Source organism: Medicago truncatula, chromosome 1, assembly GCF_003473485.1.
Source record: "Medicago truncatula cultivar Jemalong A17 chromosome 1, MtrunA17r5.0-ANR, whole genome shotgun sequence".
Lineage (NCBI taxonomy): Eukaryota > Viridiplantae > Streptophyta > Magnoliopsida > Fabales > Fabaceae > Medicago > Medicago truncatula.
Window position 1 is genome coordinate 8,027,226 of NC_053042.1, and position 15,489 is coordinate 8,042,714.

At 33.2% G+C, this 15,489-nt stretch overlaps 1 protein-coding gene across 1 annotated transcript; it reads left to right on the top strand.

Annotated features, from left to right (window-relative positions):
• The first annotated feature begins 676 nt into the window (after nucleotides 1-676).
• LOC11428088 (uncharacterized) lies at nucleotides 677-4,276 on the top strand. The gene is made up of 3 exons (XM_003589424.4): nucleotides 677-1,347; nucleotides 1,876-1,976; nucleotides 3,468-4,276. The coding sequence occupies exons 1-3, from the start codon at nucleotides 854-856 to the stop codon at nucleotides 4,082-4,084; spliced, it is 1,212 nt and encodes a 403-aa protein (XP_003589472.1). The 5' UTR covers nucleotides 677-853; the 3' UTR covers nucleotides 4,085-4,276.
• Nucleotides 4,277-15,489: the final 11,213 nt, after the last annotated feature.

Here is a 15,489-nt window from a genome sequence, read left to right on the forward strand (position 1 = left end):
TCAATTTAATTAGTACTCATTCCGTCTTAAACTAAGTGTCTTTAATACAGTTGTTAAAAAATGATTATTTGTGTTGATTTTAAAGGTAAAATATGTTTAATTTACTAAAATACCTTACTAATTATAATTAATGGAGTAGTTAGATAATTGAAATACAATAAATAAAAGTGTGTTAGTGAAAAAGAATAATAAATACTATATTAATATTATAAAAAATACAAATAATTTAAGACAAAGAAAAATAATAAAAAGAACACATATTGTGTGAAGGAGTAGTACTAAACTAGTAAGTGTAAGAAGCGTAGAAAAAATTATTCCATCCGTCCATATATCTCAACACTCATTTGACTTTATTTTTGTTCTTAAATGTAAACCCCTCTTCAAATTACTAGATGCATTTATTTTATTTTTTTCCTAAACATACCCTTAATTAATACTACTAATTTATCTTAAAATACATATAATCAAATTTATAAGGGTCTTACTAACCAGTACCCTAAAGGCAATGGTTAAGGACCGGCTTACAATCACATACAGAGACACTACTAGCATTTGAATATCATTATAACTTGTCCAAAAAAAAAATGTCATGATAAAAAATTAATAATGCATTAAATTGTTAGAAAAAACATTAATGAATTAAGACACTGTCCCACCACAAACATCACTCTGCATCCACATTTATGACACATCTGGCATCCTCTCTCATTTGTATCATTTACACAAACTCCTTCAAAAAATTGTTGAAAATGGAATAGCTATTTTCCAACCTTTTCTTTAACCTCAATTCTCTCCCTCCCATGAAAGAGAGAGTGCATTTTTCCTTACTACTTCCATTCTAGCTATTTTCCTAATGGCTCTTCTTAATTCCTTGCCTGAACAATCCCACCCCAAAACCAAAACAACACTCCCAAAACACAAACAAAAGAACCAACAACAACAGAAACAAAAACCACCTTCTTCATGGGACCAAATAAAAAACCTCCTAACATGCAAACAGATCGAAGTTTCAAGAGTTCATGATCCTTCAAAACCAAACAACAATAATGGTTACTCAAAATTAGGTTCTTCTTGTAGCTCCATTTGTAGCTTTAGAGATGTTGTTCATGGAAACACTAGAGTTGTTCATAGGTCTGATAATTCATCACCAGAGAGTAGTATCTTGGGTCAAGAAACAAGTTTACTCAAAAGAAAACCTGTTAATGCTTCATCAACTCGCTCTGCATCATGTTCTGGGAAATCATCCAACGGTGGAGGAAACTACACATCATCATCATCTTCAAGAGGAATGCAGTTTAGGAAGCTATCTGGATGTTATGAATGTCACATGATCGTTGACCCTAGCAGGTTAACATAATGTTTTTGTTCTCTTTTCACTGAATTCTAGATTATAATTAATAATTATTCATTAATTAATGTTTTTCAGTTTTTGTTGAAAAAGTCTTTTTTAAAAATTTATAATTATATTTATTTAGGAAAACTATTGAATTAGCTAGTTTTTTAAAATCTGATATATGCATGGTCAAAGTACACACAATTATTGTAGAACTAATTTACCTTGGTGTGAAATATCCAATATCTTACTTTGTAAAAAATTTACCATTCAATTATAGTGAGTTATTTTCTCCAAACCACATTTTTCAATTATAACTTTTAATAGTACTATAGAAGAATACTCGTAATAATGGTAGATTGTTCATTTTTCTATACAATTATTTGTACATAAACTTCGAAATTAAATATAAGAAAAAAAACTTAAAAAGTTGGATGTATTTGCTTTTGAAGTATTTTCATTTCTAAAGGATCGATTGTGATATTATTATGATGGAGAACCTATGAAAATGAATTACTTGTATTAATTATTTTCATACTCAGGCTACCAATTCCTAGGAGCACATTATGTCGTTGTGATCAATGTGGAGAGGTCTTCCCTAAGATTGAAAGCTTGGAACTTCATCAAGCTGTTCGACATGCAGGTATTTCTTTTCTCTTTTTATTTTTCTTATCTACTTTTTCCTTTTTCTTTAAGACAAAAACATGCAAAAACGTTATTCCTTTCGTATCGCATTTACTATGTGAAATACATGGACCACTACTAGCAAAGCTAATGTTTTCACACTTTGTAACAAGAATTTAGATCTGGTGATTTTGTTCAAGCATATAGCTAGCTAGTGTTGTTGTGTTGTGTTGTGTCTATCTATCTCATCAAAAATATCTTTATGGGTCTAATTCCCTTTGTGCTAAAATTGAATCATGTGTGTGGGGTTATTAGAACTTAAAAGCATCTTCGAAATTTGAAACAAGGAGGGCAAAAAGGACCACCTTCCGTGCATGTCATTATCTTAGTACTAATACTACTTGCTTTACAAGTACTGTTTGTTTTTCTAGTTTTCTAGTTAGAAATTATGTGCTATATATTGCTAGAACTAATTAACATTGGTTAATGAATCTTGCAAAATTTGTAAGACTTTCACAACAATTAACATGGTACGTATTCGTATAAGTTAGAATAGTATATTTTGTTATATACTAGAGGAATAGCCATGCATCAGCATCACCGTTTCATTCAAAATTTATCAGTGATGCAACCACCAAAACAAGTGCATTTGTTATGAGGCATATACGTACGTTACACAAGTAGTTCCCTGTTTCATTCACCCAAAAAAAATAAAAATAAAAATAGTTCCTTATACGTACGAGATATCACATTCACAGCTGTATGGTGTAAGAAATTATTAATGACCTGCCTCCACAACGTGACAACTCTTGATTTCTGGACTCCATCCACATATATGAAACTGACACTATCAATTGTAAATCACAAATACACTACTACAATAGAAAATTTCCATATCATACGATAAAAAAAACAACTAATATTCTTATTTTGACCAAGTTATCATTAGTCAGACACTACATTAAGTTGACACTATTAAATGTAGCTACTTCTCCATATAGAAATTCAAACCAAGGTAGCCAAGTTGTAGGACTATGAATCTAATCCTTTTTCAGGATACTTTTCATGCAAGATCAATCAATAGCTGAAAAAATATCATATCAATTGTACTTGTCATCTTCAAAATATTATTATTATTTTACCGAGAGGGATATACCATTATTATTAGTACTCCATAAAAGTATCACTCCATCATAACAAGGTGAATTAATATTCTCTTTATATATGCATGTTTTTTATTGTTAAAAAATTATATTATATATAAATAAAATGAAACAATTTAATCTTCTTTTGACATTTAATAGTGAATTTAACAAGGTGAATTAATATTCTCATTTTTATAATTAGAAACTTTAATTATGAATAGAGTTTAATGGAGATGTATTGTCAAATAAAATAGTTTTACGTTGACATCCAATAAAAAATCATGATATACGTAAGTTTAAAACTAATTTACACAGACAAAATGCATGTCTAAATCTAATTTGTAAGAATTGTACTTGTTAAACAGTTTCGGAGCTGGGTCCAGAGGATTCAGGTAGGAACATAGTAGAGATAATCTTCAAATCTAGCTGGTTAAAGAGAGAGACTCCAATGTGCAAGATTGAACGGATACTAAAAGTCCACAACACACAACGAACAATCCAACGGTTCGAGGAATGCAGAGACGCAGTAAAATCCCGTGCATCCAACACCACCAAGAAAAATCCCCGGTGTGCCGCGGACGGCAATGAACTCCTCCGTTTCCACAGCACATCGTTATCGTGTGCACTCGGTGCAAGTGGTTCCTCCACCCTTTGCGCTGTGCCTGGATGCGGTGTTTGCAACATCATCCGCCACGGTTTTCAAAAGAAAGGTGGAGTGAAGACCAATGCTAGTAGTGGTAGGGCCCATGACAATTCGGTTGGAGAAGATTCTAGAAGGGCAATGCTGGTGTGTCGTGTGATTGCCGGGAAAGTGAAGCGCGTGGCGGAGGAAGGTGCACGGGTAGTGTCGGAGGAGGAAATGGTGTGTTTTGATTCTACTGCGGGGAATGCTGGGAGTTACTCAAATCTAGAAGATTTAACTGTTTTCAATCCTAGAGCTATTCTTCCTTGCTTCGTAGTCATTTACGAGGTGCTTCCATGACGAACGAATATTGTGCATGTTTAGTATCACAATGAAATTGTCATAATCACAATCTATGTGATTTTGACAAATTCCCTGTCAATTTAAACTTATAAATTGTTTATCATTGTCTTGGATTTGGAGTTATTACTGTTAATTAAATTACTACTATATAGTGATAAATTACTACAAAAGTACAATTTTCGTCCCCAATCTTGATACGCGATCGAATATTTTACCTTAGATGAAAGTCTTTGATCACCTATAAATAATGTAGGGGAATTTGTATTGTTTGTATTATATTGGATTGAGAATTAATGAGAGGACGTATTGTTAAGATTGACGACGAAAATGGAATATATTCTATGCTTATCACTAGCTAGTTTTTTACTATTCTGAAAATGTTTAATTAAATATATTTTCAATAAGTCTCCGTAAGTTTAGCTCAGTTGGTAGGGATATTACATTTTACATGCACACTTCACTTTTCCACAATTAAATTGTGTGAGCTCTAACCACTAGGCTATTTGACCAAAAAAAACTATAAATACATGTTGATTACTACTCTGATTGTTTGTTAAATCATCTTTGCTATTATTATAAATTTGAATCCAAATATGACGAAAGAGAAACTATTTATATAGGTTGGATTAAGGTGTCAAATATTGATAGCTAGGTGAGTGAAGTTGTTAAAAAAGAAATGATTACTATTGAGTCAATGTCGATAGAATGAAAGTCATTGTAAACATGGTTTCTTGAAGGGTGAAACAATATTCAGATTGTCTCATGTTGAGTAAACAAACGTGTTTAATACATGCATAATCGATAAGATTTTCACATCTAATAGACTAGTTTTTTGAATTGGACTTCTCTAATGGACTTAAATCTAAACAATGTGGCGTGAAATAATGTGAAGTTAGCTTAATAATCAACTGAAATATTGATTAATGGTTAGATTAGTTTGTGTGAGGACAAAAGAGAGCATCTCTTGAGCACACAAGTTTCTCAAGATAATTGAGATTTATTTAATTGATTGATCTCTCTCAACATATGTTGTTAAGAGATTAAGATCAAACTCCTAAATAAATGGTTTAGATGTTTGATTTCACGTTCTATCATTGTTGTCGTGCGACCCCTAACTTTCTACCGTAAACAAAATGAGAAGCTACAAATTGTAGTTTTAGGATAATTAGCTCATTTCCGGCTGGTTTCTACCTAGAAACAAAACCGACCATAAGATACTCAAACATCTATCACTTGTGTCATATAGATATTTATTATATTAGCTTGCATGAGAGAGATGGGAGTTAGAATGTTGTAAAGTATACCTTGTTGTGCAATGCTCACGCGTGACACCCAAAATGATGATCAAAGTGTGGTGGAAGGTGGAACCCAATTTGATGTCAAACTTTGTGTATGGATCCCACCTACTACTAATTGTATATGTATATGTGTGTGCTAACTTCTGATCAATTATATTTGCCAAGATAATATTCATTTTTGGTTATTTAATCAATGGAAAGGTAGCTGAAAATTAAAACTTTCTGATTGTCCTGAACTTCTAGTGACTGGCTGAAAACTAAAGATATTGACCCTTCATGTGTGAATGAAACATCATCATACCGTGGAATAAATTAAGGTGGGTGTACAGCATTGAAGTATCGATTCATACCAATTGCCACATTGATATATATGGTTGGACCTTCTACACACATTTTTCTTGATTTGGATTGAATTAAGTTCATAATCTAATAATGAATAAGTCATCCGTAAATCCTCAATAAATTTATATGAAGTGTGTTTTCTCTAATCTAATTTTTTCTCATATAATATTGAAACCTAAAATCTTGCACTTGTGTATGAGTTTCGATGATAATTATTGATTCGTCTATTAAAAAAAAGGAGAGTAAACAAGTTAAACATTATCCTATGGAGGTCAAAGTGACTAGGTGTATTCTGCAATAATTGAAAGATAAATAAAATAATTATAAGAGAGAGGAGAGGATGAGGTTGAGGTTGGGACGTGATTAGTTTTGCTTGTCCTTGATCAGACAACACATTTCCTATAAGGCATAATGAAGAAGAAGGTAGCTTTCTATTCCTTTTTTTGTTTCTTTTTGAATGTATGTATCTAAGCTTTTAGCATAGTTGAATAGAATTACACAAGATGATAATTGCGAACACATGCTCCGGCACATGGAGATTCATTGTTTTATTACTTTCCCAAGCACTTGGATTTTTGAAGAATTCATCATATACCAATGTATAAGTTCCCATCGAATTTAACATCCCACGAAAAAGTGGTTGTCAACAACACTTCGTTCACTTATAAGATATTGACTCATACTCAATAAAAATGTGAGTTTAACTTCTATTATTATCGTAAAAATCTTTTTGATGTGCATGTTTGATCTCAATATCTCAATTAACGCTTACCCTTTTTCTAGTAATCAAATAAAATTCAACTCATTCAAACTATTGAATAAAAAAAAGGGTTCATTGGGAGTTTCATTTTCTTTTTCTTAATCATGGGTTTAATGCTTAGTTCATTTTTCGTTTTCTTTCCTCTCTTTTTTTTACTATTTTTCAACAACAAAAAAACGGAAATTTGGGTCGATCGTTATTTTTTAAAAAATAAAAACGACACCTTTGGAGGCTAATTTTTTACTCATAGTAAAAAATCCCCCTCATTTGGAGGAACTCAAAAATTGTATTGGGGGAGGGTTTTGGGGGGTTATGAAGCGTTTATATGAATTTTTCAAATTCAATCTATGTTGTTATAATATTCTTAAAATTAAAAGTATATTAATCATAAGTAGGCTTAAATGCTCTTTTGGTCCCTTAACTATTTATTTGGTATCGCTTTGGTCCCTTAACTAAAAAAAAAGATTGTTTGAGGATTTTATCTTTATCTCCGTTACCTGTTTTGGTCCCTTCCGTCAAAAAAATTCAAAAAACGTTAAGTGAGGGCACAGGTGGCAATTTAGGGTTGATTGGGCATGTTAGTGAGTCAGCAGTATATAAGGCTTCTATTTTTTAAAGGATTTCATCTATGTTCATCTTTTCCCCCAAAAATTAGGGTTTGTTCTTCAACTCTATCCCTCTTATTCAATCTGATTGTTCCAATCGAATTTCTTCTTCTTATTTTAAGGGTGATCCAAAATGTGACACTTTGGTGAACAATATGTCTGAATCATTTAATTCAGTGATTGTTGGTTCAAGGTCAAAGCCTGTTATCACTATGCTGGAGGAGATTAAGGTTTATTTAATGGATAGATGGGAGAAGAATAAACAGAAAATCCAGAAGTATCCTGACAGTGTTTTACCAAATATTAAGAAGAAGCTTGAAAAGGAGACTGAATATACCAGCAATTATGTAGTCAGGTATTTTTGTAGTATTAAAATGGTCCCTTAACTTTTTATAGCAGTATTAAAATGGTCCCTTAACTTTTTATAGTAGTATTAAAATGGTCCCTTAACGTTTTATAGTAGTATTAAAATGGTCCCTTATCTTTAAATCCAAAAGATACAATGCCAAATGCTACAACAATCTTGCAAGATTTCCTACTATTCATCAACTCTTCCTTTAGAAAGCAGACACTTTGTTTCAGCTTGCCAATTTTCTTCTTCTGTTTTGCAATCTTCACATCACGTTCATCTACAACATCATCTTCATTGTCTACCCATTGGAAATGGTTGCAGCCATTATCAATTCGGTTCCTCCAATTTCTACAGCCCCAAAACTTTTCACCATAGTTAGGGTTAGTTTCATCAGTGATAGTTCGCAACACCAAGAACTCACCACATGAACATTTTCGATTTCGTCTTCTTACCCCAGAACCCACAGATCCTGATAACCCCCTTTCACTTTTCAACCCAACTTCGTTGTTGCTTCTGCGATTAAAACGAGATGTTGTACTAGACATGGTGAATGTATAAACTGAATACAAAGAAGAAGAAATTCGATTGGAACAATTAGATTGAATAAGAGGGATAGAGTTGAAGAACAAACCCTAATTTTTGGGGGAAAAGATGAACACAGATGAAATCCTTCAAAAAATAGAAGCCTTATATACTGCTGACTCACTAACATGCCCAATCAGCCCTAAATTGCCACCTGTGCCCTCACTTAACGTTTTTTGAATTTTTTTGACGGAAGGGACCAAAACAGGTAACGGAGATAAAGATAAAATCCTCAAAGAAATTTTTTTTTAGTTAAGGGACCAAAACGATACCAAATAAATAGTTAAGGGACCAAAAGAGCATTTAAGCCATCATAAGTATTAGTTTATCATTCTCTAAAAATCTGTTCTTTCAAAAAAATGTGAATTTTTTATCTATTTTTCTATATATTTCCAACCCCAAAACATTCCCCTCCAAATTTCCAAAAAAAGTCTAAGTGAATAGATTAAAAGAGTTTCTTTTCACTACTTCATGAGGTAAAAAATGAAAAAGATAGATAAAAATGATGTGATTTAAATAAATAAAAAGTGAAGCTTTTATAATTTAGGCCAAAAGGGCCAACCTGTCCTGCTTCATCACTTTTTTTTATATTTTTTTTTTATGTTAATTAGGTGGGATGAGCCAACTTATCGAAAATACGTGGCTCGTATAATGTTATCATTTGCCAAAAAAAAAAATGTCATCATGAATTTATCCTAAGTAAATCAATAAGAAAACAAAATTGTTGTTGACATATTTCATAAGGTTGAGGCACAAAAGTAAAATACATTTTTGTCTTCCTCTGTAGTTAACTGCTGAGAAAATTGATTATGCAGACAGTGAGTTCTGCATAATTCTAAAGCACTTCCAAGCCATTTTTCGGCCAGTTTTTACCTGTAATTTAACCAGAGCATTTCCAAAGGCAATATAACTTATACAACATTTAAACTCAGTCATAAACAAGTAAAATACAATATCTTTTTACAATTGTCCATAATTAAATCAAACCGACATTTGGTTCAAAATACACAAAAGTTTGAAATTCATCAAAACGTTACATAGTGTCCATAATTAAACAACACATTACATTTACACATCATTAAATTAAATCCCTACTTACATTCAACGCAATTGCATATGGAACGAACATACATATGTAATATATTATCTTCCACCATATTCCGAAACATAAATCTGACGTCGCTATCGTCGCGAATAAGCAAGGCATATAGCTTGCCGTTTTCCATGCGTATTCATCTCTATCTTCTCCTAGGTCTATGCATGGCATTTGACCAAACAAGTGACGTGTATATTGATTTTCACCAAGATGCTCAAAATAAGTGTTACGTTGTGCCTTCAAATCATCAAGAGAGTCCGTCAGCGTTATCATAACCTTAATTAACTTTTTAAAAGCGGAGTACCTAACACGGACTTCAATTTTTGCAACCTCAGACATGTTTCACTTGACAAAAGCTTTAAGAAATGAATCATATATTAGAACAAAATTAAATGAAATGTAATAACGAATAAATCAAGTGCGTAAATATTAATAACAAATAAATAAGTATTGCACTAGTTTCACCACATAAAAGTCATATTATAATATATATCAATATAAATTACATAATGTTAATTATATATTGGCCACTGAAAATTGACGTTACAATTTCGACCCCAAAATATATGTCGGTGTAATATCTACCAAAAAAAAGACTAACACTGACAAAAAAATCACTCATTAAAGACCAAATGATTGGGGAAGATCAACTGAATTAGAATCTTCCTCATCTTCCGCAATAACTTCAAATTGTTGTTTTTGTTTTTCGGGAGTGTCTAACAAAATAGACGCCGTTTTGTTTGACTCCTTTTGTGGTTTCGGCGATTTGTTTCCTCCTTCAATAGTCATGAGCTTTCGGAACAACTCATGTTGATCCAAATACTCATCTTCCCAAGTCACCGCATCTTCTTTCTTGTGATTGTGCCACTCCATAGATGATGGAGGTAGTGGACAACCATTTTTCAAATAAATAAGCACGAAATGATTCGGAATTGCCCTAAGGCACATGATGGCAGTTTTTTGCTTACCCAGCGATGGTGGCCCTCTTAGTGGGAAAAAAGATTATGAGTTTCCAACTTCAAGATTTGTCAACACGACCACACACCTTTTGTAATAATCAGCAACAATGTGCCCATGTTCGGAAAAGTCAACCACTTATCAACAAGATGTGCACAACTTTTCGTATTTGCGGGAGGATGTAAGCCATTTAAAATGTAGTTATACGATCCTCACCCGCAAATACTTCAACATAATCATCTCTATGATATTTCAACTCTTGAATAAGAGGTGTACGAATCATGATATGATTTTGTTCGGTCAAGCCCATGAACTCGGCTATAGCCCGGAATCCATAATGTCCATCGCCAATAACATCCACCACTTTTTCAATAAATGGAAGCATGAAGCGTGGCATATAATCAATAGTCCTCATAACCGGGATAGCCTTAGGCTTTGGATACCGAGAAGGTGGTGGAAGTGGGGAAAGTGATGTTTTACCAAGAGGAGCACCTTTTTTTTCTTTTATATGATAATGTTGTTGGTGATGGTGACGGTTGACTATCCGGATTTTGGAAATCAACAACCTCCGACGAAGAAGGGATCCGACTAGTCGATGTAATTTTTCCTTTAGACCTCGCAATGTCCACTTTTTTCTTGGCTCCCTTGGTTGGTACTTTTCGTGGTGGTGGAGACATCATGGCGGTTTCAGGAAATGCCAACTGCCGCAAACCCTCTTTGACTTCAAGCTTCATTTGAAAAGGGAGTTTCTTGAGACGTTCTACAATAGCCTTCAACTCAACCTCAACACAAAAACCAACTTCATTACTTTCTTCGCCCATATGTAACCTGTAACACCCCGTTTTCCCGACTTAAAAATTTCATTTAATTAATCAGAGTATTCAACATGTAAACGGAATGCTACACTTCATAAAATCATAAATAAGTTAATTAACTAATTTATCCTTCAACATATTAATTCAAACTTTGCAGCGGATTAAATTCATTAACATAAAAAGTCTTGGCACGAAGGCCTCATCAAAACATCTCATAAAAATCCAATTAACAACTTAATCATGTAAATTTATAAACAATACGTAAGGAATAGAAAAGCATGCAACAAAGTTCCCATCCCGTTACGTATCAGAGCACCTAAACGACTCAGTGAGGGATAGCCACTCACGACAGCAAAAACACAGCAACCTACTCTTGATCACCTGCAAGTTACTCATACGAAGAGCAACATTTTCAAGCAGAAGGGGTGAGATTCACAATCAATAATAATAATATATAATTCATCAAATGCATCTAACAACTTAAACTTCATCAATTAGTAATAGTAATTCTTTTAACGACTCCTAAACCATATCATGTACTCATCATATCAACAGTCATAACTCGATAGCATAAACAACATCATAACAACATCATTTAACTTCATAATCAACATCTTAATCATAATCATATAACGTCATACTTATAATTCATATACAACATGACAACTTCATAATCAATGACATAAACAACGTAACAACATCATATTCATAGTTCATATACAACATAACAACATCATTAATTCGTATTAACATTCTCCACCAAGCACTTTATTAACAACTCATGAATAGAGGACAACTTAGCAACTATACGTAACATCATCATTTCATAATAATAATTATTCATCAAACATTCCATTAGCAATTCATGAATAAAAGACAACTTATCAACTTAACATAACCATCATCAAGTACATTTAACAACTCATAGATAACATCACATAATCATCATCACAACATTCATAATCATTATCACGTAACATCATAACAATCTCATATTCAACACCATAAACAGTCATCATAACATCGTAATCAATATCATAAACATCTTCTCATAATAATATAAACGACACGACATAATTATCACATCATAACAATATAAACAATTACATATATTTAACAATAATGTTCTTACTTCTTTAACTTTAGTAACACTTACTAATTCAACCAACAACGACGATAACTACAATTATCCAATATATGTATATATTTCTTAATCAACAATATCATCAATAATAGATATCTAACTCATCAATTAAATCTATCACCCTGTCATAATAATAATTCATCAATATATAAGTATATCATCATTAACAACATCAACCAAATGATAATTAAAACCATCAACAACGACTCATGCAACAACTCGACACCACCGCTAAGACTCATGCAAGACATGACAACTCCACTAAGACTCCTCAACAAATGCAACTATGCATGTGGTACCAAAATCAGGGCCGTGACCCACACCGCTGTCGAATGGTTAAAGCATTCTCATCAGGACATAAGTCCTCACCACTAACACCACTTTGAGCAACTAGTGCTCCACCACTTTGAACGACAAGGCGTTCCAGAGCCGAAGCTCTCCCACTGTTATGCTCATGCAACTGACCCACTTGAGTATATCTACATACAATCCCACCTAAGCATATATGTATATATGACTCACCACTCCAATTTACAACATTCATGTAAAACTTAATTAAATAAAAGCATACATCCAGCCAGCATCCATTCATCAATCACAACCAAATTAGAACATCCAGAGAAATACATCAACATACAAGCCATGCTTAATCAACAAGATAAATCAACCATCAACAACAGAAGTCAAACCAACAAAATTCTGGGCAGCTCGCCTCGCGAGCACATCTGCTCGCTATGGCGAGCTCCGGAAATCAGGTACTCGCCATGGCGAGTTCGAGGCGAACTCGAGGCGAACAGAAATATGGTGCTCTCGGGGAAAATGATATTTTTCTCACTAAATCAACCATTCTAAGTTCCCTAGTTATCTTTTTAACCTAAAACTTGCTCCAGTCATCCTTATAATCATCTAGGTACATAGTACTACCCAAATTACGGCTTATAACAACATTTTAAAAATCCAGATTTTCACAAGGATACTCGCCATGGCGAGTTGTCTCACTCGCGAGGCGAGCGATGAAGTTGCTCACTCGCTATGGCGAGCATAGTCTACTCGCGAGGCGAGCGATGAACTTCAGTACGGGCAGAATGCAGGTTTTTCCAAAAAAATCCCATTTTCCTTCAATTCACTCCCCAAATTAGTTTACAGATATGCAATGAAAGGTTTTATGCACTCAGAACCCATTTCTAACCCCAATTCAACGATTCCTACACTCAGAACCCATTAATCAACAAAACCTAACTTTAATCAAATATTAACCAACATTTCCCACAACATTAACCAACAGATGCATCTTAGTCAATAATAAACAGCAGCATGGCAGTACACAAACAATCTCAAGATATAACAACATCAAATGGTAATTAACATCTTAAAACATCATATATACATATAACCCTTCATCAATCATTGACAATATCGTATTCACAAATATATACATACATATATTAATTCATCAATCATAAACAATTCTTCACTGTGACCTACGTGCAGTAATTTGACCATAGCTCAAGTTCTATGAATCCTTTTGAAGTCAAACCAACGGCAATAGAAAGCTAACATCCATACCTACAACTTTCGTGCTTACACCTAAGACCAATTCTGTATCAATCAATACCAGTTTTCATTTCAAATTCTGACAAAGTTGTGCTGAAATTCATAAAAATTCACTAAGACTTCCTTGGAGTATTTTCATCATATCTCATAAACCAAAAATCATTTTCGAGTCAAACTAAAGCCATTGGAAAGCTAACAAAATTATCTACAACTTTCATGTTTACACCAAAGACCAATTCAAAACAGAAACATGTGAAAAAGACGGAAGAACGCGAAACTGGTGATGCTGTCTCTGTGCAGCTCGCGAGGCGAGTAAGTTTACTCGCTGTGGCGAGTTGCGACGAACAACCCTACGGGAACAGACCCGTTTTCAGCCAAAAACCCAATTTTTCATCCACCCAAACCCCAAATTTGATAGGAAACTTAACCTATGTTTATTCTACAATCTGAACATCGATTCTTAACACAATGGTCATGATTTCTACACTTTTCAATCCAAGAATCATACTCCAAAAACCTAACCCCCAATTCCCAATTTCAACTAGAACTATGCTAAATCAAAATCAGAATTATATAACCATTATCATTGAGAGATAGTCTCACCCTTACCTGAATTCAATTGCACAAACAAAGCTACAGCAAAATCGATCCCCTCTTGCTCTTGTTCTCCCCTTGGCTTGGTTTTCTCTCCCAAAACTTGTTTCACGTAAAACTGCTTCTAACCTTTTCTTTTCCTAACTCCCAAAATATAACTCCTCCTTTATTTCATTAAACTCCTCTTAATTCTATTAATTCCTAATTAACTCCCCAACCTCCAAAATAATATTAATTCTCACATTATTCTAACTAATATTAAAATAAACTATATAATAAAATAATACACACCACATAATCAACCAATATTATTTAAAATCACATAAATTATATAAATATATCCTAACTCAATAAAAATAATTAAATAATCAAATAATTCAAGGAGGGCGTTACAACTCTACCCCCCTTAAAAGAATTTCGTCCTCGAAATTCAAAGCAAAAGAAAATGAATTCAGTTATTGCATAAATACCCTTAAACTACATATAGCCAGATAGAACCTTCAATCAAAACATACAAACCACATTAAGTTAATCAATCAAACATAATCACTTAATAAACATAACCATTTATCAGGAAACACAACAAACAACAATCACGACAAAACAGACAACATTAAGTTGACACTCTAACCTATGTGGCTCAACACGACTCTACTACTTGGTCAGACGGACCAACCTGCTCTGATACCAATTGTAACACCCCGTTTTCCCGACTTAAAAATTTCATTTAATTAATCAGAGTATTCAACATGTAAACGGAATGCTACACTTCATAAAATCATAAATAAGTTAATTAACTAATTTATCCTTCAACATATTAATTCAAACTTTGCAGCGGATTAAATTCATTAACATAAAAAGTCTTGGCACGAAGGCCTCATCAAAACATCTCATAAAAATCCAATTAACAACTTAATCATGTAAATTTATAAACAATACGTAAGGAATAGAAAAGCATGCAACAAAGTTCCCATCCCGTTACGTATCAGAGCACCTAAACGACTCAGTGAGGGATAGCCACTCACGACAGCAAAAACACAGCAACCTACTCTTGATCACCTGCAAGTTACTCATACGAAGAGCAACATTTTCAAGCAGAAGGGGTGAGATTCACAATCAATAATAATAATATATAATTCATCAAATGCATCTAACAACTTAAACTTCATCAATTAGTAATAGTAATTCTTTTAACGACTCCTAAACCATATCATGTACTCATCATATCAACAGTCATAACTCGATAGCATAAACAACATCATAACAACATCATTTAACTTCATAATCAACATCTTAATCATAA